General features: G+C 50.1%; 3 protein-coding genes across 4 annotated transcripts in view; 2 read left to right on the top strand and 1 right to left on the bottom strand.

Moving 5' to 3' along the window:
• The window catches only part of LOC119097044 (putative transporter slc-17.2), a 29,358-nt gene extending 16,938 nt beyond the window's left edge, over positions 1–12,420 (top strand). The window contains exons 10-11 of one of the 2 annotated variants that reach the window (XM_037220066.1): positions 3,799–3,923; positions 12,347–12,420. In XM_037220066.1, coding sequence (XP_037075961.1) covers positions 3,799–3,923; positions 12,347–12,364 — 143 coding nt within the window. In that variant the 3' untranslated portion in view covers positions 12,365–12,420. Of the gene's footprint in view, positions 1–3,798; positions 3,924–5,938; positions 6,139–12,346 lie in introns of those variants that run through there. The other variant, XM_037220065.1, reaches the window with a different exon arrangement.
• Positions 12,421–13,419: 999 nt separating this feature from the next.
• Positions 13,420–17,786, top strand: LOC119096757 (oligosaccharyltransferase complex subunit ostc-A-like). The gene is made up of 4 exons (XM_037219673.1): positions 13,420–13,657; positions 15,533–15,606; positions 16,853–17,070; positions 17,482–17,786. Exons 1-4 carry the CDS (start codon positions 13,519–13,521, stop codon positions 17,498–17,500), a joined length of 450 nt encoding a protein of 149 aa, XP_037075568.1. The 5' UTR covers positions 13,420–13,518; the 3' UTR covers positions 17,501–17,786.
• A 710-nt stretch (positions 17,787–18,496) lies between these two features.
• Nop60B (dyskerin pseudouridine synthase 1 Nop60B) lies at positions 18,497–26,845 on the bottom strand. The gene is made up of 12 exons (XM_037220036.1): positions 26,700–26,845; positions 24,963–25,094; positions 24,085–24,301; positions 23,415–23,530; positions 23,017–23,152; positions 22,372–22,485; positions 21,967–22,127; positions 21,419–21,539; positions 20,971–21,089; positions 19,969–20,130; positions 19,520–19,663; positions 18,497–18,832 (listed from the first exon to the last, which is right to left on the bottom strand). Exons 2-12 carry the CDS (start codon positions 25,092–25,094, stop codon positions 18,767–18,769), a joined length of 1,488 nt encoding a protein of 495 aa, XP_037075931.1. The 5' UTR covers positions 26,700–26,845; the 3' UTR covers positions 18,497–18,766.
• Positions 26,846–27,159: the final 314 nt, after the last annotated feature.

The following is a 27,159-nucleotide window of genomic DNA, read 5'->3' as shown; positions in this document are numbered from 1 at the left end:
CCCTTCTCGGCAACAGGCCCTTGCCCACTGGATCAATCATAAGCTTTTTTATTCGAATCAGTAGAGGTGCGCACGGTGGCTATCATGACGACAGGGGTCGCATCTGCAGGGAAGAAACGCATCAGCGTTACAAAGCATTCACATTGTAATTTGAAATCGAAGGTAACTGAACTTAATATTCTTATGATGTGTTGACGGCGCTGCAGTGGCATTGCCCAGCGATGTTACCAGTCATGAGATTTCAATAGGCGTCACCAGGCCTGAGGTTTCAGTACATGTTTTGTCTTATATGCTCAAAAAGTGGAACACTCCCTTTAAGTTTGTTGTGCATGTATTAATAAAATGTTTTTCGTGCTACAGGGCCCATGAAATGTCTTGTGAAATTTTGTTGTGAAGAATTTAGCTGCTTGTTCCACTTTGGGCGTCCGTGACAAGGATGTTCGTACACCTCTTCCTTGTGATTGGAAAGGATTTAAGTTAGAACAGAATAGCCCTCGCCCTGATTCGCTGTTTTTCATAACGTGGCTGATAGGGAGGATTGATGTGATCCCCCCTGGTGCTTCCAACAGAACATAGAGATTAACGGAAAACACCAGTTTATTGGTCACAGCGAAATTTCCCAATTATTGCTAGTCTGCATGTTGTTATATCAACGATTAACTTCATTATGGCTTGTCGAAGGTTGAATTTTCCAAAGTCGTGTTTTTTAGATCTACAACTTAATATCTACGCCATGCCTTGTGGCGACACAACGCGTAAACAGTCGTGTTTTTTGTTAAATTATGAGTGCAATGGGTATATTTTTATGTCTTAAGCATGTATTTATGAAATATGGCGCTGTTAATGTAACAATGGGGGCCCGCCGCGCACCTTCCATCGCATCGCCGGGTACCGTCCGCCGTCCGCGCCGGCCCGTGGATCGTCGCGTAGCGTTCCTAAAAAGAACGCCTCTTCTCCGAAACCGGAAAAGCTAGGAACACGTTTTTGGTATCAAACTCATGCAATCAGTGCCCGATGGGCTACTTAAAATTGGGTCGAATTTTATAAGATGCCCTAAGAAGCACGTTTAAAAGGCTTTGGAGGTGTCATCTACCATCGATATCAGGGCGATGGTTAAAAATAAGAGCACATTAGCATTCACAGCATCGTGAACTGGTGCTGAAATGTGTTGGTGTAACTGTGAGAGTAGAGGAAGAACCTCTAGTTTTCTTGCTGCTGGGACTGAGTATTTGTTCATATCAAAGGCAGAAGTGCGAAATAGACGTCCCAGTCCGATTGTTGAACGATGCGAATCGATTTTAAGGCTTTCAGTATCATCACGTCACGGTGGTCGCTCTCGCGCGCCCGGCGCCCGCCACCTGGCGCCCGCTGCATCGGCTAACGCTGTTCTGTTTGGTGAAATCTGCAACGACGGGCATCAGTGTTCTTCCTCTTAAGATGGTGAACGCGCAGGGTCAAAACTGTCTTCGGGATTTGTTTCACTAGTCGATTTTGCAAGAGGATGACGTCCTCAGGAAAACGTGGGTTGTTCTTTTTCAATTTTGACCTCGTTTCGATCCACTCCTTTGGACACTCATAAGATCCATTACCTTTTTAAGGAGCCCTTACCTAAATGCTCCTTGAGTAGAACACAAGGGACTCATTGTCGTTCCTGGCAAAGGACTGAAGGGCCGTTCCGTCCCAGCGTGGATTGCGTACCGGCTGCCCTTCTAACGACGAGGGGCGGGGTTTCCTGTTCGATTCGGAGGCCCTTTGAGAGCTGCATTATACATTGGTCCCCCTTCCTGACGCCGGAAGACCTCTGACATGAGCAGCTGACCCCAGATTGACTATCGCCAAAATACGGATCCGCATTGTCCCAGGGCCCCCAATCTGCGTAAGAATCACTCTGACTGACAGAGATCTTGGCGCTGCGCGTGGAGGTCCTTAATGTAACCTATAGCCAGTCCATTGAACACTCTTGCCTTCCAGCCATGTCCTAAACCTTTGGTCCGAGGGGCCCTTCCGGCCACTCTTTGAGCCCCCTTCGGGCCACCTCGAATACGACTCCTGGCGGACTCGGGGCCACTTGTCGAAACGGGCCCCCTGTTAGGTACTGTGGGCCCCTGACAGACACACGGGCTCCCCATTGTTTCAGGGACCGCGACCAATGCAAATCAAGGGCTCCTGCCTTGTTTTTGCTTGGGAAATCGTTCCCAGGGCTCGGACCGACACGGAACCAACTGTTCGATGTTGATGGCCTCTGGCCGAAACAGAGGCCTTCATTGTCCCGGAGTTGTTTTCAGTCAGTTCGAGAGTCCCTCTATCAGTTGAGGTCACGGCTCTGCCGGCCGAAGTCCTTAATGAAACCTTCGACAGCATCTCGGACCCTTTAGGCCCTTCAGCCTTCCAATCAGGACCTTAATCTTTGGCTCATGGGGCTCTTCAGGCCTTTTGGGATATCATGGGGAGCACGTGCCCCTGTGCTTCTGTGCTCCCTCCCCTTCATTCCTGCCTGCGCCACTAGTATGTACTATCAGTCATTTTAGATTTGAGACATGCAATCCTGCTTGGACGCGCCACTGAAAAGTGCGTGCTTTTCTTGCTTCATTAGAGTGCTGCCCAGGTCCAGGTGATTGCCTGAACGTTCCATTGTCAATGGCGTGTCACGTGAAAAGCCGTCATGGTTGTGGATCCTCGACGAACACACATCTCAATCTAAATCTGAATATCCGGGTTTTAGGTTTTCCTGAAACAGATGTCCGTACCCCAGATATCAGAAACCCCAGTCATTTATATGTATGTACCCCCTCTCCCTCCTCACCCACACCTGTGCAATATTCAGCCACGCCATGAGTGGCCAGTGGTCCCCTGAGGAGACAAAGGGACACGCCATTGGCCAAATGGTTCCTCCGCCGCCAGAGTGGCTCGGGCCCATTAGCAACTGAGCCCATGAAGGGCCGATAAGCGGCCAGAGCATAGAGAGGGCCCAGAGCGGTCGATGAAACCCCTGAGCAACCAAATAGCCCCTGACCAGTTCCCAGGTCATATTGGTGTCCACAACAGAGTTCGAAAAGGTCAGAGGGGCTTTAAGTAGCTATAAGGGTCCTCAAGCAACCAGAGTGCCTCTGGAGGTCAGGAATGGCCCGTTGAATTGCTAGAGGGTCTCAAGCTGATCAGATGGGCATGATGAATAGCCATACCATGACCACTCTGGGGCATATCAAAACAATGAGCATCCGTATGGTCCTATATTGACTTCTCTTTCGGCAAAGAATCTATTTTTGGCTGCCCTCATTCAGCACGGTCATTTTCTTCACACTGCCCTCGTCGAAGAGAATTTTGCCACGAAGCCCCGGTACTCCCCGGCCCCCTCCCCTCTCCTCCACCCACACACACACATTGGATTCTCGCACCCCTGCATGTAAGGTCTTTCGGGCCCGGGACTATCTCGAACCCGGACCCTTACGAGATGTTAATCTATGACATCTGCGGTTGACCAGGATGTGCAGATTTCGCTGTGGGGATACAGATATCACCGGTCCGTCCTAACTGGTACGTAATGAGAACCGCAATGCGTGACGTTGATTGTCACGATGGCGTATGCGAAGTGCTTGCGTCCCCGAAGTGGAAGATTGGAAGCTGGACATTCCGATCTGAAACACAGTCATCTGGGAATGACGCCACCTCCAACGTGCCGCCACGCGTATCGTGCCGCATGCTGGAGAGAGGTGTTACTGTTTAAATGGTGATGCAGTTTGTCTAGAGTGCGAGGAATGTGACTACTTAACCTGCCTGACACGCAGTGGTGTTGTTCAGGTCCGGTGTCGGCGGCTTCCGAAATCGCTCCGCAGTACATCGGCTTCATCTGGGGCATCGCCTCCTCCTTCGGTAACACCACCGGCTTCCTGGCGCCTCTGATCGCGGCCGCCATGACGCCGAATGTGAGTTAACCGGCCCAGCTGTGCGCCCCGGGCAGGACACGCCTCTACCCAACGGCCAGCCCCCACACAGGATGCCGGAAGGGAACACAGAGACGAGTTCGGGTACAGTGCTTGACGCTGACATGGATGGCACGCAGACCGAAAAACTTAAATCAGTTGAATTTGATCACCGCAAAAAGGTTGTCTTACCCGATGCGATGAAGAATCACACAAGTTAATCCATTCTGACGGCATTATGACGATATCAACGGCATGAAATGAGCAGCATTGCCAAACATACTGCCGCGCTTTCCGAAAACCTGCAGAATGTTAGATGATGGATGGGGGCGTTCTGCGATTATTCGCAGAACACCTCCCACTGCAAAGGGCATTGCACAATCTACGTACTGTTGTAAGCTGTGCTACTTAAAGGGAATGTTCCACATTTGAAGATGTGGAGCCAAGCAACATATATGATGACACAAAATCACTTGTAACTGTTGTTGTGGTTTTCAGTGCAAGACACTGTTCTAGACAACAAAGTTCACTGTTTAGTAAAGATGCCCCTCAATACGCCATCATTTAATTGTGTCATGGAACGTTTGTAAAACGTCGGAGTGGCTGGAAAACTGGTCGTACGACACTGTCACGGTAGCGGACGGCCTCAATCACTTCTAGTACTTCAACTTGTTGAGGGGTGGTGTGCTGATGGGTATGCTTTTTACAGAACTCAAATATCGTTTTGCAGGCGTGTTTTGGCCTTTTCTCGTGATGTCCTTTACATGCTTGATTTTGTACCATTTAGTTGCGTTCACATGCTCGATATGGAGTACTTTTATTCCCGGTCTCCCTCCGTCATGACTTGTGTCATTGTCCACCTTATTGTATAAGGTAAAACAAAATTTGATTTGTGTTCGAAACTTGCATTAAGCGCATTACATTGGTTAAGAACTAATTGAAGTCCGTTGGTGCCTGAGATTGTGCTGACGTGCGCCAGACATGAATAACTCGATTACCATAATGTATTGGCCTTGAGTACCATATCGCCATTTGAGTGTGCAGTGTTCGCTTGTCGTTTCTGTAGCGTCATGCCTGCCTGGATGACCTTGGAATAGTCTGCGCGAGATAGGCTGCACAAGTTTGTAAGCAACAAGCTCAGAAAACCAGAGAATTCTAACTCTAAATTGGGAAGCGCCGTGAACTGCACTGAATTATCTTCAAATCGGCCACCTCATTTAAAACCCATACCACTGAGCAGCGCTCCCTTCAATATGTTTAATCTAAAACCAAACATTTATCTCATTTAATCCACTTCATCCAATGAAATACGATGCTGATATACCTTATTACCTTACCTGCCTCACTTGTACTACACGTATTGATGAGCTGGATCAGTTCCCATTACCACTTGTTCTTCATCAAACTGTCACATACGATCTTCTAAACATGCGAACACATATCTTTCATTTTTGAGCCATCTTGGTCCTGTGTCAACCAAAGGCATGGGCATGGGCTCGTCCACAAATCTCAGCGCCAACGTAACGTGCAATGCGATGTGGGTATGTCGAGAAACAACTCGCAAGGAATGGGCCGAGCTCCTCTATCGCATCAATCGTCAGTCAACACAGCGACGGCCGTGCCGGATCACAGACACAAATACGACGGCCGTGCTGGATCACAGACACAAAGACGACGGCCGTGCTGGATCACAGACACAAAGACGACGGCCGTGCTGGATCACAGACACAAAGACGACGGCCGAGCCGGATCACGGACACAAATACGACGGCCGAGCCGGATCACAGACACAAAGACGACGGCCGTGCCGGATCGCAGACACAAATACGACGGTCGTGCTGGATCACAGACACAAAGAAGGCGGCCGAGCCGGGTCACAGGCAGGCTACACAATCCCAAAACCTGCACCATAGGACTGGCAATCATGGTTGTTACCAAATCCCAGAGGAAGGAAGGGGACCAAACATGATCTGGGCGAAAGGTACAGCATTAACAGAGCTCCCCTGAACTCTGTGCAGGGCACTCTACAAGAGTGGTGCTGGTTCTTCGTCATCGCCATCGTCCAGATGGTCCTGCTCAGCGTCGTCATCGCCTGTCTGTGGAAGTCGGAGATACAGCCGTTTGCACAACAGGACGACCTAAAGAACCGCGTGAAAAGTCTGCGCCACGCCAATACGGTCGTGGCTTTCGAAGAGGTCGCATAGCGACGAATGACGCGTCGTGGTTGGACAAAAATTGCTGTTATATTGCAATCTGAATATATTGTGAAAGATATCTTCGGCATTGGTGTCAGTGACTAATTCACGCAGCAGTACGCTGCTGCTGCTGAATGGTGAATGGTGAACCCACTGTGTTGCTGGAGTTCCCCTTTCAGCGGCATGGTGTGTTCCATATGAGACAAGACGGGTACCTAAAATATTGTCATCATTTGTAACACTAACAACATATCAATGCTAGCTAAATATAAGAACGTTGCCGTACAGGTTCAAGTTTGTTTGTACCTCACTTGCCGTGACACAGGTCTACTACCGCACCGCACGGAAGCCATTGCACTATGGCATGCACGAGAGCGCTAGTTTGAACGCTACCTGACCAGCCATTACCATTAAATGCGTGTTCAGACACTATTTGGACACTACGTGACACTATTGGACACTATTGGACACACGTGTTCAGACACTATTCAGACACTATTTTTATACCGCACCGCACGGAAGCCATTGCACTATGGCATGCACGAGAGCGCTAGTTTGAACGCTACCTGACCAGCCATTACCATTAAATGCGTGTTCAGACACTATTTGGACACTACGTGACACTATTGGACACTATTGGACACACGTGTTCAGACACTATTCAGACACTATTTTTATACCGCACCGCACGGAAGCCATTGCACTATGACATGCACGAGAGCGCTAGTTTGAACACTACCTGACCAGCCAATACCATTAAATGCGTGTTCAGACACTAATTGGCGAGCGTCAGACTTCACAGCCGCTGCTGAAGCTCACCGGCACGTGCCAGGAGTCGACCTTAAACCCCCCCCCCCCCCCTCTGCGCTCGATTTATGTCAGTGACGCATATGCAGGCGGGGCAGATATCGCACAATATGCTGGAGACACCAGAGTTCTAGTTTCTGAGAGATGTAGCACACTGGCTCCATTGCTACCTTTGCGAAGCAAAATCTTTCGTATCTCTCCTAGTAGTTGTTATTTGCGAAAAACGGCATGGGAAATAGCGCGCAGAAAACTGAGCTCATAATTTTCAGCTCCTGTCAAGACTCAGCGACATCCCGCAGCCAGTATTCCATTCATGAATGCCACTGGCCTACTGACGCCGGTTTTGTGCGCTTGTGCGGAGTCTTCACGTTGTCCCTGATAACCATAACAATTTCGGCACACAATGACGACGTTGCCCGGTGATGAACGACATACTCCGTTGCCTCAGCAATAGCAGGCATAGCCTAAAGCAATCCGCAATGCTAGTTTTGAGACTCTTGATAGTCCCGACTCCGTACTGTATCACAGGTTATGGAACTACGAACAGCCACGGACGCCGCCAGTCATGGCAAGCGGGAGGGCTATGGGGCGGGCATCAAGGTTATTCACGGAAGAGTTTGATCGAATGTATGTGGGGATGCAGAACTGCGTCCCTTTCTCACCGTGAGGGACTTTTAAAAGAGGATTAAAGATGAGTTTAAATGTCGGGCACAGGGCAAGTAAGGTTTTTACGAGGACGAAGACCGACGCTCTCCTCAGGTAAAACATCAGTACTGTCATTTTTCGGGTGGGATTAAGATTTGGAACCCACAGGAAAATGGCCTAATGAATGGGAGAAAGTAAGTAGAAAGTTTCCCGGATTTGCGCTGCAACGGGATCGGAAAAAACATGCTAAGCGGAGAGGGCATAAAACTATGACGGTGGATCGCGGCAAATGACAGCTGGACAGTGCATCCTTTTCCGTATATAATTAAGGGCAGCATCGAAAACAAACAATTCAACAGGGAAAAAGCTATGTGAAAATGAAGAAGATGAAGTGAATAAGATATGGTAGAGCAATAAAAGTGGACTCAGTGCCACCATCCCGTCTACAAAAGTCAGCATAGTCAGATTTAAGGCTCAGGTGTTTGAAGTGAAACTGATTGAAGCGCGAGACGATTTCCACTTACGTGATGTATTGTGTAGTGGGGCGAAGGTCCTCCATGGGAATGTTCCAGTCGTTCCAGAGGGGGGTGGAGCTGTGGCATCGGGTGAAAGGCGAGGGTGTGGGTGTGGAGGAGGTCTTGTGCATGTTGAATGCCTGCACTAATCGTGAGGTACCTATTTTGCGCATAAATATGCTTTTCGATAGCTCCTAGACTGCGCAGCATGGCGCAGGAGGAGTGATGAGACGTGATAAGACGTGATGGGGCATGATGAGACGCGGATGCCACAGCGGAACTATAGTTCGCACCAGCGAGGAAGCCGGGGCACGATCGTGACAGCCACTGTCCACTGTTCATCGTTGTCCACTGATGAGGTCCGAATGGCGCCGGTGACGACCCAAAGAGCGTTGCATTGGACATCCTCAAGGGAGACACTTTAAGAGGTAGATATGTCAAGGGGTGAAAGAAGTGCCCTTTTTGTCACCGACAAAATTTTGAACCGTCTAAATCGTCACCTGGGGTCAAATCTTTCAGAAACTGATGAGGTATATGTCTTAATGCGATGAAGCACAAGAAAGAAAATTAGATGCAATGTGGTATAACCATCAAACATTTTCGCTTCGAGACTTTTCGCTTCGGGACATTTCCACTGAAGGGGCATTTGCTGGCCATTAAACACTGGATGATGGTTAAGACTAAGCTAATAGCATCATCAGATAAAGGCACACTTGATATAACCAGCCTAAAGGCGTGTAGTTTCCTATTCAGTTGGGGAGGGGAGGGTGGGGTTGTGCCTCCTAACCAGGAATGCAGGTCCCCATCTTTAGTTATCATTTTTTATCCATCATGTTTTATTTATCATAATTTGGGGATGAGCCCCTAAACAACTGATTTTGAGAAACTGCACCCATGCTCCTAACTGCGAAAAGAAAGTGCAAGAAATATGGAGCGAAACCGTTCTAAATGCATTTCCGAGGCAAGCCCAGACATTTTCTCTTCCTGCAACCCCTCTCCCTTTTCCTTCCTCGCCCTTAGGTATTTTGTAAAAGTATATTCCCATAGCCCTACATTTACCGATAACACGGTTCTGCAAGCACCTGAAGCAGCACCACTTTTGGTATCGTGTTGTCATCGCACAATCAGCTGGAAACTTTGGCGACGTTCACTATCTTCGTATAATTATTGCCGGTGCAGAACTCGTTCTTCCTGACGTGATCCCAATTATTTAGGCCAAAACCCACACAATATTGATATCAACAGATGTAAACTAAATTTGTGACACCTCTGGCGCATTCATTTAGCTTTACATGCAATATGATGACATCTAAAAGCGTTTTATATCACTCCTAACCACCGATCAGTATGCCAAGTCTGACGTGCAACGGGCAATTTGAGAGACCTAGCAATGCTCGACCTCTTGCCTCAAATCCGCAGTTCCTCTCAGCAGCAGGAGGCCGCGGATAAATCTTTGACATGTGTCGTTCCAACGGCCTCCATTATACTTTCAAGCTTTCTTTTTTTAATAATTTTTTTCTCATTATAAATTATATTATTATTTCTTATTAAATTAGTTTTTTAAATTATTTAATTATTATTTAATAAAATTATTATTTTTTAATTATTTATTATTTTCTTGAAACTTTTTTTCAAGGTCAGGTATCCACAAAAAATCCTCCCTGGTCGTTATGGCTTTTTAAATTATTATCTTAAAAAACTGACGATTAGCCACGTTCTTCCAGCCAGTCAGCTTCCCATCACATGAACACAGCCAACAGCGGCCCACAGCCTCGTACTTAACCGCGTGGCGAGCACTTGAACCGACCTGTCTCAAATGGCACGACGCTTTAAAACCCTGCGTAGCAAGCTTATCACGTTCGTCGCCAGATGTCGTGGCCAGCCACGATTCTTACAGCTGGTAATAAGCCTACTTATTTGGTATTCTGTGCTGTTCAGCACATGAAGCGAATCTTGGCTGAATAAATGAATAAAAATCTGTGAAAAGCACTGGTCTGAGGGGCGTTGGAAAACCACTGTTACACCACTGATTTGCGGCGTCAGCACTGATAAAGTATAGTTTGAAGTATGTCTCGATCACTGGTTAAAAGCTACCCTGATTAAAGCTGCTATGTTTGGCAACATCGTATGGCTCAACTTGTTCATACAGCCAGACGGAAACGTTTCGACATGCACTCTACACATGCTCATGCTGCAATCGTTGGCGAGTACATGTCAATACTAAGCTCTGAGTTTTGTCTAACTGGGATGACCTGTTGTGATATGGTCTGGTCTGTTGATATCTGTTTTCATTTTCGCAATTTTGCCACCAATAGGTTCACAAAAGTGTCAATTGTTTCACCGATTATATCCCATAAATAAAAAGGTTTTCAACCCTTGATATACGTTCAAACAGAAAGTCACAGTAAAGCAAAATTGATCGAACCAGTGTAGCATAAAGGGTTCAAGGGTGCGCCCATCAACACCCCAATCACCCAACTACGCCCTGAAATGCACTTCATTATTCCAAATCAGCGCAGGCTGTGCTGTCGAATGTCTTCAAAATGCGTACAAGACGTGAGACGACAGGTTAAAGTGAGCGCGAGATATTTTAACAAAAAGGCAACGAAAATATTTCAGACACTTACGTTTAAAAAGACTACAGGCTTACGGTGATAACATTGATGACAATATTACCGTAGGTGATTTTAAATGGGAAACATGTAAGCCACACTTGTCGCACCAAATTCGAAAGTGATTTAGAGCTTGTTGAAATCGCCAACGTGACTCTGTGGCAGCTGGGTAGACTGGTGTCCATGTCACAGAACTTCTCCTGCTGGGTAGGTGCAGAATGGCTCCTGCCACACCACATCATAAAAGCTTTTTCGGTAAGGAAGTTCTGAATGAATTTGGCGTGTCTGCCGGGATTCCAATGTAAAGGGGCCTATAGGGTGTACGGAATAATATATAAACCCTATCGAAAGAAGTTTCATACCTTTCAATAGTGCGGACGAAACGAATTTCGTCTGGAACTCGCGCTAAATGGCGTCAATTTTTTAAACAAGGCTGTATGTGGTATTGCACTGCGGCTGGGAGTTTTATTACAAAGGGGAACAAATACTATCTTTTGGATATACCAAGATTATTTGCGTACAAATAGTTTACAAGCAGAACAAGTCCGGGAAATAAGACGATAGCTACAAGGATCAGAGATATCCTCCCACGATCTGAGAATGGGCACGGGAGTACTCGAGCGCTAGGAGTGAAGGCAAGTGCCTTGCATCAAGGTTTCGTTCAAACCCGAGAGCAGATTAGAGGGCATAGACTTCCATGATTTTTCTAGGAAGGGATATGCCAGCAGATCCGGGCCCTCGGTCGTGCTGCCGCGTTTGGAAATAGCGAGCTAGAGATGATGGAGCGTGCAAATCGTGTTGTATGGCTCAGTGTTAGTGCATTCAAAGCTGCATGTGCGCAAAGTGGTTGTGGGAAGTGTGTGGTGTAAACTGAGTGTTAGGAATAGGCTGGTACTTTAGCGTAATATTGTGCGCATGCAGTGGCGACTTCAAAAGGTGAGCTGTGGTGGGTCTTGTGAATCATGAGTTGTGGCATATTGCAAGGCGGGGCGCGTATATTTGTGAAACATCTGCTGGGGTTGCAAATTTTTCTTAGAGGGTTGAAACGGTTGAACTGGATTAAATGCTTCTCCCAGCTGTAATACCTCCACCATTGTAATTGTTGCGCGAGCCTGAAAGCAGCCCATGCGAACAGCCTCCTCGCGAGCCTGACAGATAAGGTGCCGGAGAGCGTGCTCCGCACGACGACGTCCGGCCACCGCTCGCTGGCAATCGCCTTCCACCGGGGTGCGTTTGCGCCCCGGACTGCGCCGAGTGTGTGGAATATGTCTATGTGCCGATGCAGTGATGGTGCGGAGGAAGTCGGCATGAGGCGAAGAGGAGCCAGGAGGACGTACCAAGTCAGCGTGATTTTTCAATCATGGCCAGTCCGACTTGCGGGAGTTCCATCCGTGGAGGAAATGTCGATCGGCTTGTCCACAAGGCGTGTCAAGAACAATGTGATTTTGGGTAGTGATCACTAACATAAGGGTCAGACTGCGCACATGTGGGGGAAAGGAAGGTGCGATACGTGATGTGGCGTGATGTCTATGATTGAATACGTAATTCTGTGTGAATGCGTGGCGGAGTGGGTGGGTATTTGGTTGTTAATGCGGACCAGGTCGTGCGTGTTAAATAGCGTGACAATGTTGGTGCCGTGTGTGTTTTCACAGCTCCGGGCTCGACGGTGAGCATTAAAACCTGCGAGAAGAATGCAAGGAGACAGGAGATTCGGGCAAAAACGCAGAAAATTCATGAAAGGTAATGGAAGGTGTGTGAAGCAGGCGAAGTGACAGTAAATAGTGAGGTCTAGCTGGGCAATTCTGACATTAATCACTACTATGCTGGGAAATATGTTGTTGTTGCATCACACCCTCTGAAGTCTTGTCAGGCAGGAACAATGCCAAATTTAACAAATGAGCTGGGCGGGATATTACGGTTGGTGGGTTCGGGGCAAACACGACGAAGTCCACTTAGAAATTGCTCTGAGCCCACAATCAGGATCAGAGCGCAGTTTTCCGAAGTAACCAGGCAGTAGTCAAATCACGGGAGCGCGACGGGGCGCAATGGCGAGTTTTGAATAATATAGCGCATGTTCGTCATGTCTGCATCGATTGGCACAGTGATCGCATCTGTTGCAGATAACGATGCATGGCAATTTAAACAGACAGGGGGTTTTTCTGTAAATCACGATAGACGTCACAACTGTAAACCACACAGCGGGGACCGTCAAGCGTAGGTGCACTTGCGAGTCGATTTACTCACGTCCAATGCCACATACGACATTGCCCTGACGCTCGCCTTGAGCATTACGATTAGCATCCCGGGCTCAATCGCTTGACCGGCGCGGTAAGAGCAGTGAGGCGGCGTCTAATTGGTTGTCTCAGCTGCGCATTCATTGTCGTGCCTGGAAGGACCTTGCTTCATCGTTTGGTAGTTTATGAAGCCATGGTCTGGTATGTTATCTTTGGTAATCCTGTCATGGTCCCCCCGCCCTTAGCCATAATACCATTTATTCATAACAAATGTTTGCATTTTACCTGAGTTTCATGATAACACATCCAGAAGAAGTGAACCGGAAAACCTGAACTCCAAAAAATAATTTCGTGCCGTGATTTAGCATGCTGGCTCTAACCAAGGCTTGTATGTCTAGTTGTACGGTACACGTAAGCTACACTATTCTAGACTTGGCCTCCGTTCCACTTGGCCCGAGACCAGCCTCCTTAATACGGTGCTTCGGTGCCGGCCCGCGAAAGCTGCCGGGTTCAAGTGGTTCTGCTTGTTATTAACTAGTCGAGACGAGGTGTTTCACAGACCTTCATTCGAGCAATCACAAACCAGCGGTATGGAAACACTGGTGTCGATACCTTTCAAACTCTTGGAGGTTCCGAACTTGAAGATCAAAAAGCCGTCATGGTTTCAGCAGCCAAGTGCAATGCAAATGTTTGCGTTTATTCTGGTGTCTTATTTCATGGTTACAGGCGGTAAGTTTGGTAAATGTGACACACATTGGCAGCTCGTGCAGGGTTAAAAGGTGATGGCGTTACTTGATATTACAGATATTTGAACATTTTCTATCCGGTGTTGATGTGTCTAATGAGTGCCTCCATGCCGGCCCCCTGGCATCGTGAATGGACTTCCCCAAATGCTCTTCTGATTCCAATATGACCCACACCTGCTGATGTCTTGAAAATGGTGTGCTGAGGTGTTGAGAGTGGGGAGCTGGGGTTATCTCCTAAATTGTGAAAATACTTGCATAGGTATGGCATGCTTTGCCAATTTGTAGTGTCCTTGCACTTTAAATGAACCTGATCCACAACACCCTGTACAAAGTTGAGGAACAGATTCATGACATTAACAGGATAGGTCTGGGCCTGATATTTCCAGCTGTGCAGCCAGATTTAAATTAGTTTCTGTTAGAAATTTTGGTGCACTTAAGGGTGGGTCCTGAAGGCTCACCTGCAGCATGCCCCCTGCCCCCCCCTCCCCCCCCCCCAACTGAAGATGGCACAAGTCAGGCAGAACTAATGCTTTTCACTTTAAGAGAAAGCCTAGAAAATTTCAAATGGTAAGGTGGTGATCAAGAACCACATGTTTAGTGCAGGTCTTTCCCACATCTGCACTGCCTGGGTGGAGGGCATAGTTGAGATGTATCTTACAAGCATTATAAGCAATGGATGCATGTAGTAGACACCTACTGTTGATTCAGGCTCTTTTTGCCATACATGCAACTGTCTTGCAAAAAAAGACAAGGGTTACATCAGTTGTTCAGCAGCAGCTGGATAGTGGTGCCACCATGCAGACACTTTCTTGCACTGTTTATCCTGTGGCTATTGAAATACCAAGGTGGCAGTTGCTTCTGAAAAGGGTGTCTGTGCTCCGCAATCTTAATGATGACTGTGTGATTTTGTATCTTTGAGATAATTGTCTATGATATATGATAGATATGTTGCAAGAAGTTTCAAATATGACATGCAGACAGGGTCAGTTATGATACAATATCAAAATATGGTTATCCTATAATGACAAATGTTTGCTGGCTATTTCTGTATTCCTGATATCAACTCATCACCAGAAAGCATGCAATTTTCTGCTTACTGGGATACATACAAGAAAGGGCTAACTTTAACCTGTATGTAAGGATATGCATAAGTAAGAGGTAAAAGGCTCAATGTGATCTTAGCCTTGGATGCAGCTGCAAAATTGGTGGCAAAAATATGACTCTCTCACTTGCTTTTGTGAAATTCAGCAATGATTTCCATCCATGATCCAGCTGTCATTCCCGATGCTATTGGCATAGTAGCAGCAAGGAGCACTGTTTCTTGCAGTTACTAAAAGCTTGTATTGTAAACATGTGAAGGTATGATTTGTGGCATTGTTGGTCTCCATTTTTGCAGTTGTATGTGACCCAGAAAAATTGTGTGCAATGCAAAGATGTGTCTGTAGTGGCTGCTTGCCATCTCTGGGTATTTGGATTCACAAGATTCAATGCATTCAACTGTTGCCAACTTTTGAAACAAAAACAATAACTTGATGATCAGAACCTGGATTCAGATCCCAAAAACTTTATCAAATCCTAAAACCCATAGTTAACATGTATAAGGAACTGCATGAAATATGTGTTTGCAAATCCCTCGGATAAGCCAAATCTGATGAGGTTTGAAGGTTCTGTGTGGAACTGATTCAACCATCCTACTTTTTAACCCTTTGCATGAGTTGGAGATGCTGATGTATGTGATCCAATTTGAGGTTGATATCTCTTCAAATATCAACTGCACATGAACCCACCCTCTCTTTGCCTCAAATCCTGAAATGCTATGAACCCTCAGCTCTGGTATGAACAGACACCAATATTTCAGGGATCATCTATGATGTCATCAATGAACCTCCAAGTATCGGCTCCACTACTGATGACCGAGGGCACTCGAAACCAGTAAGTCGCTGATGACCTTGCAATTTTTTTGTTAACTTAAACTCATTTTTGGAACATGCATCTGACTAATGTACTGAATTATTACTGTTTTTTCAACATGAATCACATAGGCTCAGTTTTTACACATATGCTATTCAACTCTTCTGGGGCTGGCTCGTGGCAACTTGTGCTTAACCACCTTCACCCACCCTATTGTCTTTCAGTCTTGGATCCCATGGTGCCCTGTTCAGGGTCAGTTTGTGTTTTCAGTGTCCATGTGCTGCGGTGTAGCCCAGCCTGTTATTACCCGGCCTTGGCTTTCCACCCGGGCCTTTGTCGGGAGCATCCACAGTTGTAGTCCACCAGCGTCGTCGATTATTTTCAGCCTGAGCTGTAACGGCCCGCCGATCCGGGGCGCTGTGCCACAGCTTCTCAATGTTCGGCCACTTGGGTGGCAGGGATGCCTATATTTTCGTCATGCTTTTAGAATTTCGGGATGGAGTTCACTGCTTGTTTCCCCTCCCCTTGGTCTTAGCATCTCAGGCTTGGCAAGTGGGCTGGCGGGGCAGATGTCTGGATTCGGAGTCAAAGGGCGACGGATTAGCGCCAATGAATTGTGTGCGGCAGCTACCGGAGAGCCAAGGCTCTGGTAGCACGCATTCATATTTACATCCTGCACACCGTACTGGATACGTTTTGTAAGGCTGCTATGCTATTCGGGTCGCGGGTCTGGTGAATACCACGCGGCCAGCAAGGTCTGGCGATCAGCCATGTGTGCTGACATTGCAGTCCGCATTCAGCAGCGCAGACCCAGTCCTCCTTAGCTAAACACACGCCGCGTTATCAGGTTGGGTACGCTGGTCAGCTCAGGACAGCAGCTGCAGACCAGCTGAACCCGAGCCTGTTTGGGCGTCGGTCAGGGGTGGAGGGCTGCGAAATGCGGCGCGTGACGACGCGCCGCACGTGCCCAATTTCATGTCGCTCGACGGCGACTGTGGTCTTCCTCTTCAGCCTATCGGTGTCAACTATCTGCAACGCAGTGTTTGTACCGAGCGTGACTGCGGCTTTCCGCGCTTACGGTTTGTGCGCAAGGCTGCTGATTTCCGACGATTTTGACACCTCTCTGTTTGCATGTCGCCAACAGGGAGGTTATGTCGTACACACAAAGTCATTCGGACCAAACTTACAGACAGGTTTCCAAGCACATGAATCTTCTCCGGACCGCAACGGGGCCGTTTGTCAACATTCAAGTCTTGCACTTCCGCAGGTCGCGTTCCTACCGTATCGCGTCAACGGCCAGTACATCATGGAGGGCCTGGCGTCGTCTTTCCTCTTCACCATGGGCGGCCTGGGCTTCATCCTGCTGGACCAAACACACAACCCGGCCACGCCGCGCAGCAACCGCATGATGTTGATCTGCGTCGGCTTCTCCTGCGTGCTGGTCTCGTTTGTCTGCTGCTTCACCTTCATGCGGATCAAGCTGCCGTGAGTTAACGAGATTTACAGCGACAAGGTTCTCGTAGTACGACGCTGGTAACCATCTGCGGCTGTTCCCTTTGCCATGTGAACGCCATGTGTTCAGAAACTGTCATTTGGTGTCTGAATCGCACGGCGTGGCGCAGCTAGCTAGCGGCCATCACTCGCGTGCCGGTGCTGACCGCCAACCGATTGGCGGTCTCACCAGACGCTGGTATCATTGCAAACGCGTGCTCGGCTGCCATGCAGCAGCTCGTGCGCGCCTCGGCGTGAGACAGGTGGTGATCCAGAGCCAAAACCGGATGAATGGCACACGCTTCTTGTGTTCGTTAACATTCACAGCCAAGTGCGTCCCAAGCTTTTTCCGTGCCCGACTTCTCGTGTGGCTTGCTTGATATTCATGTGTCGTCTGTGTTTCAGGTACTACCTACTATCGTAGAGCTGGCGACCCAGCGGCCAGCTCTGCCAGAGCGCCGCGACGTTGGTGCGAGGCCCAGCACGTGATATCGCGTAGGCGGGACACGAGCGGCGTGCCTGTTGTGCGCGCTCGCTCGGAGGACGGGGCATTGCACAGCGCGAGGGCACCTATCGTGAACGCGCACAGACCGCCGCAGATCTGGCTTGCACGTCGTAAGCGAACTGGAATGCGAGATCAGCCCGCTCGTCGGGCATCGCCGTGCTTGGATTCCCTGGTTGGCTGTGTGTAAATACACGCTGCGGATAAACTCGATGAAGAATGTATATCTTCAGAAGCTGAGGTTCTCCCTCCACGTGCGGTTTTGAAAAGACCTACAATCGGGGGTCAACGAACTATGGAATGCCATGCATGCGCTACTTTTAGCAACCGTCTGCCACGGGAGCAGAGCACCCACTAGTGACGTGAGCTTATCCAGCAAGATTTAGCCGGCTTGTTTTCGATGGCTTTACACCGGCGTGGAGTCGCGCTACACGATCCATTCCGAAAGATGTACAGGGCAAGGCTGAGGCTGCTAGCTGCAACAAGGCGCCTTTTTGCTGCGAATGCAAGGTTCACACCATAGCCCACCGTCTGTTCCAGCCACCTCCTGGCCGCCGTGCCGCCTCCATGGGCCGAGCTTCACAGAACCATCGACGAGCGATAATCAGATTCGCTCAAAACTATGGGTCCCTGCTGATTTTTTTCACTGGTTTGCGTTAGTCGTGCCACGCGAAGGATAGATCGTTTTGATCGGGTAGGCTTCCAGAAACCCACTCCGCTCCGCCCACGACAGCCGTCGAAGCCATCAAACTGAGCTCGAACCGATATTTTCGTGGCCATTTTTACTGCAGTGTTTTAACGTTGCGCTCGTAAGTAAAACTGACTGATAGTGCATACCCGTCCATGCATTCCGGCAATTTTCGCCACACAATTCATTCCCCAGCCATTCTTTTCGCACTTTCCCCAAGAAGACAAGTGTCAGCATGGTAATGATGTTGTTCTCGCAAGATGGCGATGGCGCAACAATCACACGCTCTCCTTTCACCCAGTCATCGCCCCGGCGAGACGGCAGTGAAATCTTCCCGACCAGCGCCGGCAGAGGCACTCCCCTGGTCATTGCGGCACCAAAAATACTCGTCTTAAAACGGCTAAAATAGTCGTCCCAAAAACAGTTCTTTACACGCCGTTCAGCACCGCTCGCAAAATGTACATGTCACCAGCTTTACGAGCTGAAACGATTCTTTCTTCTCAGTCTTCTTCGGACTTTTTGTCCTTCTTCTTCTTCTTTTTCTTTTTCTCGCCAGATTCCTCGACCTGGAATGGTGAAAGTTGAGTTAAAAAGCTTCAAGCTAACAGGTTATCACGCAAAAGCATGCGTGCAATACACTGGCATCTTCGTCTAGTTTTAAAACAAACCCACGCGGTCGAGCAACCAATTCTGACAGCCCGGCTCCAGCAGTCCGACGGTTTCTGCGGGTCCGAGGGCAGTGCTGGCCTCCCCATACGGGAGCCGTCTGCCTAAGGCCGTGCGAGCTGTGCGGTAGGACCACATCCACCAAACAGGCTCTTTCCGGCACCAGGGCAAAGGGCTTTGCCCCCCTCCCTGAGCCGAAGAGGTTTGCGCTACGTACCGGGCGATTTCGCATAAATCTGGTCCGATCCGGCATGCACCCCCCCCCCCCCCCCCCCTGGACAATTCTGGTTATGCGCCTGTCCCGCACAGATGTTAGATAACAGGTGGTACCATCGACATACAATGGACATGTAACGCCACAAAAATGATATCGAACTAGGGCCGAGAGCGCACGCCGGATGAGTTTCGAATTATGAGAGCACTGACGTACGAGCGGCGCGGCTCGGCTCATACGCTTTCGAAAAGGTAATATTCCTGCAACCAATGCCTGTTCGTCTTCACCTATGTCCATCCCAAATGGGGGAGGGGAGGATTCTAATTTAAATCGCGGCTGCAACAGCACTGGGCAGTGCCCGTTATGCCCTGACCGGTGCGCCGTTCACGTCCTCTTCCTCCTGGTCCCTCTTGTGTTTCTTCTTCTTCTTCTTCTCCTTTCTGCCTTCCTGATCCTCAGGGTCGGACGGCTCCGTTTTCACGGCTGACAGGTCCGCGCTGGACTCGGAGAACTTCCTCTGAAAACGAATCCCAGGTCCAGTGACCGCATCCCATACCAACACACGAGCGTCCAAAACACAGCATCGGTGACACCGCGTCTGAATTTGAGTGCAATCCATTCGGCCTGAGTGTAGCGTCCGGCAGATCTGCTCAGCCCAGAGAGCGAGGAAGTTCACCACCAGATCCGACCATTTCTGCCAGGCTGTACCGCCCCCAGCTGCAGTAACCACATCCTGTCATCAGCGGCAGTATGAACAGAGGGAAGCTGCACACGCCGCGGCCTGCGGCGCGGCGCACCAGACTCCAGGGCCAGGCGGCTCACCTTCTTCTTGGGCGCAGGCTGCTCCGCGTGCCCGTCGCCGGCAGGCTCGCTCTTCACGTTGTAGTCCTCGTAGCTGGCGTTCCACTCCTTAGGCGTCTGCTCGTTGGGCTTGCCGTGTTTGTCCAGCAGGCCCTTCTTAATCATCTCTTTCTTCATTGTTGCCTGGGAAGAGGAGGAGCGAGAGCTCAGCGGTCCGATCTTTACGGATGTTTCGGGGGAACTCACCGGCTCCAGAGGTTTTTCCCGCGCTTTTCATCTCCCTGGGCGATTGAGCAACGATCCGCAACGCCTCGCTTCACTTCCAGTGCTAGCGGCGTATAGTATCATACTACACAGTCGTTGGTTGTTTTGCCAACCTGTGCTGGCTGGGCCCTAATATTCCTGACCGCACTCATCTGAGTTGACTGAGTTCAACTCATACAAGAAGGTATAAAATATGCACAAACTGCAACTATCAAGCGTAAATTCGACTATATGCCTCCTAAAACGAGCACACAAATCGCATTACAAAAAGCAGCTTTTCAATGCCAACGAATTCCGCGCAAATGCGTCGTCATTTTGTGCCTCGCGTTCGCCCAACGTTACCGACTTAAACGATGCCACAAATCAACCTAACACCACGACCTACCCGTTCCCGCAGGACCCACACTTTGATTTAAACGGTGCAAATTCCGATGAAGTGAGACTGGCATCATGGCAATCATGGCAACATGCTGAAAATGTGCGCGTTTTTAACCCCAAAAAGAGTTTTCACATCCCACTTACTTTGTTGGTACCACCGCTCCGCCCGGCATCCTGCTCTATTAACTACAACTGCCCATCGGCACCGATACACTGGGCGCGTTTTGGAAAAGCCACATGCGTTTTGATGATGGATGGCCACACTGCGTTTTGGAAAAGAGAAAGAGAGCGTTTTGGAGAAGAGAACCTCATCGCACATTGCCGAGTCTTCAGAGGCAAGGTGGCCGTCCGCGCCAGGCCGGCCGGCTGCGTCGCGCTTACCTTGGGTCCCAGTCCCCACTTGCGGGGGTACGTGTCTCGCTCCATGATGACCCGCTTCAGCTTGGCGCAAACGCCATGGTCGCAGGACGCCATGGTGGCCGTGGTCATCAGCGCGATCGCTGCGATGGAACGGATGGCGGGTCACGCCCTGAACAGAGGAGACTCCACACACACCAAGGGCGCGGACGGCGTGGCCGGTGCACTCGCCGCACGGCTCGGGTCAGGAGCGCGACAAACTCCCGTCCCGGACTCACGACGCGGGGCGGCCTGGAGCGGACGCTCACCAGTGAACCGTCCTCCCCAACGACAGGACACCAACCGGCCGCCGGGGCGGACGGCAGCGGCGGCTGGCGCGAGCGGCGCGGCCCACCGCCGGCGGTCGAGGGCGGCGTCGCGCGCCGCACCGTCCACCGGTCCCCTCGCCCCGCGTCCGAGCGGACGGACGTACCGAGCGCGACCGCCTCGCCCTTGGTGGTGACGATGACGATCTGCTCGTTGACGTCGATGCCGTCCTCGTAGCGGAGCACGCCCGGCAGCATCACCTTGGCGCCGTAGCAGACCGCGTTCACCTGGCGGGGCAGCGCCAGTGACGTCAGCGGCAGTGTGAGAACATGAGACGGGTCGTGTCCCGAGTCAGGCGCGACAAAACACACGGGGCGATTTCCTGCCGCACGGCCTCGTTGCGTTCTTGTGCAATGCGTGCAATTATCAGGCTTGTGCAATGCATGCAAGTATCAGGTTTCATATCAGGGAAAAGGACATGGCAGGACACAAGGAATACAAGGCGTTTTTGGGATACAAAGCGTTTTTGGAATGGAAAACAGGAATACAAAACGGTTTGCCCTACAGTAGCGAATCTGAGCTATCCCCGTAACCTACGGTGCATCGGCACGCCCCGTCGGCCAGCAGCCGCTGCTTGACCTCTCAGCACCGAGCCGCTAGCGTCAGCAGCTGGCGCGGGTCACCCGGCCGGGCGGCGCGGCGCCGGCCACTCACCGCGCTGTCCTTCATGATGATGCGCTTGTGAGAGGTGAGCAGCGCCTCCATGGGCTGCACGACGCGGCGCAGGTACGACTCATCCTTGTGGTTGTCGTACAGCCACTGGGCGTCCAGCACGTCGTGCATCGTGTACATACCGGCCTTCTCGCTCTGGATGCCTGTTGGCGAGCGAGGCGGTCAGTCGATGGGGGAACGGCATGCGCGTGCACGGCAGATTCTCGACCCATCTTAGGCCGTACTCGCGTCAGGGCCCGTACCGTTCTTAATCACATTGTGATTAGGTCAGCAGTACACCTCACGAGATACCCACTGCAAAACACAAGACACCTGTGCAAACGGTACACGGTGCGGTTACAGGAGCCTGCTGTGCCCGCGAACGGTCACCAGCAGCGGCTGACGTACCTGACCGGACGCGGCGCAGCTCCTGCATCTGGCCGCCGACGCCCAGGTACAGGCCCAGGTGGACGCACATGGTGCGGATGTACGTGCCTGCCTCGCACGACACCCAGAAGATGCCTGCCGCCCGACCAGAACGGGTCGTCACATACAGGCATCAATGGCGGATGGAGAGCTGGTGCCCAAATAAGGCAGGCTGCTGTGGCAGCTTAACATGTGCAGGTCGCCAAGGCTTATGGCATACAGGCTTATGTTACATGGCAAATACGTGGACATCTTAACTCATCAACGGAGAAGGTACAACGTTCAATATGCACGCACGCGTCCGCATCAAGAGAATCCTCGGTGTCGATCAAGCCGTACTGGAGAGAATAGCAATAACCAGGACCTTCTGAGAACGGAAAAGCCTGCACACGCAAGCACCGGCTGGCGCGGCTGCCCAGTAGCGGAGATGCCACGCGATCCGTCCACCCGACGGTCCACAATCAACGGAGGGAAGGCAATGAAGGCGCATACGAACGAGCACCGTGACTCTGCACGGCCAGGCCCAAGCTAGGATGTGCGGGTGTCGGTCCGCTAGACGGCGCCACGTGCGCCACCCTGCCCACAGCACGGCCGGCGGCGCGGCGCCACCGCCGCGCCGGCACCCACCCATTTGGTTCTCCGCGTCGTACTCGACCAGCTTGCTGTCGTAGACGGTGCGCACGCGCAGCTGCCGCTTGACGGCCGATATGAGCGGTGGCCGCTGGAAAAGCGCGCCCTTCAGACGCTCCAGGCACTGTTTCACCTGGCGGGCACGGCGCGGGCGTCAGCGGTCGCGGGTCACGCGTGCCGGCCACAGGGAAAACATACCTTGTCGTGAGCCTCACATCGTAACCCAGCAAGGCGACAACGGGCCGTCGCAGGTCGCCCGCGGCGCCCGCCGAAGGCCGCATACCGCAGTCCGACACGGCGACAGAGGGTCACCACAGGCTGCCCTCGGCGCCTGCTGATGGCCGAACAGCGCTGACGCACCAACGGTATGCCGCACGTGTGGCAAGTCGACGCACCTTTTGTACATTGTCGACCACTGAGTGCAGCCGGAAGATACAGACGTACTCCTTGCCGGCGCTCTGTTGCGACTTGACGAGTCGCGTGGCGCGCTCGATGCACACAATCAGGCAGCCTGGCAGAGCCGAGACGGCGGCGAGGTCAGGTCAGGCCAGGTGAGGTCAGCCGCGCTTCGGGAGCGGCTCCGCACGGCCGCGTACAGTTGGGAGCGGTGCAGTGCGACACGCAGGGCCGGCCTTATCAGCAGGTGGTCTGACTACACGGTCCGCCCCGCCTCCTGACAACGGTCGACCTGGACAAGGCCAGGGCAGGGAAACACGACCAGAGCGCCCGGCACAGCTGCACAACAGTCAGAACTCAGGCCAGGACAGGAAACACGACCAGAGCACCCGGCACGGCTGCACAACAGTCAGAACTCAGGCCAGGAAAGGGAAACACAACCAGAGCGCCCGGCACCGCTGACCAACAGTCAGAACTCAACGCATCTGCTGACCCTCCTGCTCCACTCAGCTCCAGTCCGTCTGGGAGGCCGGCGCCAGTTTGAACTGGACCCCGAGAAGGGGCCGGTCGGGGGAGGAGGGAAAACAGCCCACAGTGGTGGGCGGAGAGCAGTCGTCCACCCGTGGCCCGGGGTGTGAGCCCGCCAGCCGCCGCGCCGGACTCGCTTACCCGTGACCTTGGGGTCCAGCGTGCCCGAGTGTCCCGTCTTCTGGACGCGCAGGATGCGCTTCACCCAGGCCACCACCTCGTGCGAGCTCGGGTTGGACGGCTTGTCCAGGTTGATGAAGCCAGCCTTCAGGTGCTCGGCCAGCGGACGCAGCAGCGGCGAGTGGCCCTCCGGCAGCGGTGTGTAGTGGTTGGTGCGCACGTTCAGCTTGTCAAAATTCTGACCACAAGAGATAACATACTTAGCAGTCACACCAGTGAAAGAAAATGCAAGTTTTTTTTCTTTAATTCGAGAAAGCGTATATCATGGGCTATGTTTATACCGATGTATGCCTGACAGCATCGTCATATCCAGGACCTCCATGCACTATTAAAGGTCAATTTCTGTCAACATACGAACTCCAAGCTCATAACTAGCGAAGCAACCGTCAGTGGACATTTGGTGATGCAGGTGATAACATCTATAGCCCACCTACCAATAGAACCAAAGGTGATAACAAGCAATCAAATGATCCAGATGTTTCCATGGTATTGGGGAAAAGTGCTGGACCTGTCATCCAGCGGAAGCTGGGCATGAATCCCAAGGCTGGGCATGTTGTTTGGCTGAGCAGAGATGGAAAGTTTAGTTGGCAATTGGGCAATGAGGATCAACCCAGGTCCAATGCAGCCATGCTGCAGCATTGCACAGCATGCAATGTTGGGGGGGGGGGGTTAATGGTTAAATTTAACCTCAAAATATGCAAATATGCTACAAATGTGTTCCTCCTCAAACATTTTCTTCATCTTCTCTTGCCCTTTCCAAGTGTGAGTGTGTCAGGGGAATGGCTGGGGCTCACCCACCTGAACAGGAAACCATCCCTGGCCCAAATTAAACCCATTACCTTCAGTAGAAGTGGCCATTGAGATGAGTCCAATTTAGCTGGCTCTGAGGAAGGCTCCAACTTGAAGTTTCCCTCATGCTGAACATCTGCCAGGGACTTGGATTTCTTCTTTGCCTTGGTAGCGCTATCCATCTGAGAAAACATGCAAGCACATCAATGGTGGCACATGTCTAAAAGGTACATGCAACTGAGATCAACATGACAGCATGGGTTCAATACTGATTGAGGTTTCATCTGGCACTATCTGAGGGAGGTTTGCAACACATGGATGGAGTATGGGCCTCCAATGGTATGACTTTCACACCAGTGCTCACCCTATGAAGGCATGGTCATGACCAAGACATTACCTGCCTTTCTTCTGTTGGGCATGGTCATAACTGTGGCATAACCTGCCTATCTTCCTATTTGTTTGTCATTTCTGGCTTGCATATGAGTAGCATATTATGCATAGAAAACATTTTAAAATGTTATGATCAATTACCCTTAACGGCTGTTGCTATGGCATAGCTTATTGCATGTCATAATGCCAAGCTGAAGTCAGCACCAACCACTCAACTAGGCTATCTAGAATCTTATCCATCCTTTTAAGCGACTAACATTACAGGTAAGTTCATCAAAGTTACTCAGTGAAGGAATGTTGGATTCATAATACAAAGACCCTGGTTTGAATCCTAGTAGTTACAAGAAGAAAATTTTGGTTGCCCAGTGAACATGGTGAAAGCCAAAAGCCAGCCCATCTTTCTTCAGGCCAGTGAACATCTGATGATAGCTGGGGAACTGACAGTTTAAATTGCTCCATGCATATAAGTGCACATAAGTAAGAAGAAGGAAAAATATTTTATCCAAATGCCAACCTTGTCTTAATCCTCCGATGGAGCCTGCATCACATTTTGTGATCCCATACAGTTAGTTGGAAATTGGTTGTTTTTCAAAACAATATTGGGCACTAGACACAGCTTCACCTGGAATCTTGTGATTTTAATATGACAGGTTTCACTCTGGCTTCTTATTTTGTAAGTTCCAAGCTGCCAAGCCTGGTAAGGCCTAGTGCATGGTGTTTGATGCCACTTGCTTGGAGTTTTGCTTCTTGCTTTGGAAAATTATGAGAGAATTATAAATATACAGCCATTGACCATCATTGGTATTAAATGCTTAACAACAAAGGAGTTATATATGCACCCATATCTGAGGAAAAGTAAAAGAATACACGGGCAAACCTTTAGGTACATGAGTTTAAATTTATAATAGCATGCTGCCCAAAAATGAAGCCATTCAACAAATCAATCCACAATGAATGCAAACTGGTTTGTTTAAATACAGTTGGCTAAATCTAGTTCAGGTGAGGGCAAAATGAAACTGTTCATGTGGTCATACTGTTATGCTGGACATATTCACAACTTGGGCATGCATGCACATGGACAAAATTACATGGAATTGGAAATTAAGTAACTCCTGGAGCCGTATTACATTACGAAAAGCACAAATAATCAACAAGATCCAAAAACTTTACAAAAACACCAACACCTGTAGAAACCAAACCACAGGCAAACTATGAGCTAGTGCCATCGCAACATCCACACCAACATGCATTATATTAGTAAGATAATATTAAGGGGTGCATCATGCCAAACGTGAATAGCTTTAAACTTCGATGTCAATAAGCCCACCACGGGAACGTAGGTCACGCCTCCTCTCAATTTACCACTAATTCCATCACAGCCAGCAACATGTACGCACCGTTGTAGCTGGCAGCTGCACGAATGCTTCGTCTAGTTAATACGGCAGAGTAGTTCCATATGATTTAATATCCAAAACCCCATTCACTCCCACCAATATCTCACAATGCAGCCCGATCCCCAAGGGCCCAACGCACGCCGGGGGAAACGCACTGCGTCAGTTTTGAAACCACACCACGTGAACGCATGCTGCCTGAATCAATGACACTAAATTGCTGTAATATTTGAGGAGCTCACTAAGATGTCTGATTATTACCTGTGCTACAAGTGATACCAAAAGCGCGTCATCAAATGTAAACTAATTGATCGTATTTATAGGCATGCGAATCATGTGACACCAGCGCCAAATATCTTGCGGTAGTGGACCGCTTGATGACTTTTGGATAAGGTGAACGATTTGTTTACCTTGTTTGTTCACGCAGCGCCACCTAAAAATAACATCGTTCCATTTTAAGGGTGCT

This window comes from Pollicipes pollicipes, unplaced genomic scaffold, assembly GCF_011947565.3.
Source record: "Pollicipes pollicipes isolate AB1234 unplaced genomic scaffold, Ppol_2.1 Scaffold_4295;HRSCAF=5057_pilon_pilon_pilon, whole genome shotgun sequence".
NCBI classification, from domain to species: domain Eukaryota; kingdom Metazoa; phylum Arthropoda; class Thecostraca; order Pollicipedomorpha; family Pollicipedidae; genus Pollicipes; species Pollicipes pollicipes.
Note: the sequence above shows the minus strand (reverse complement) of the source record. Positions and strands in the feature narration are given on the sequence as shown.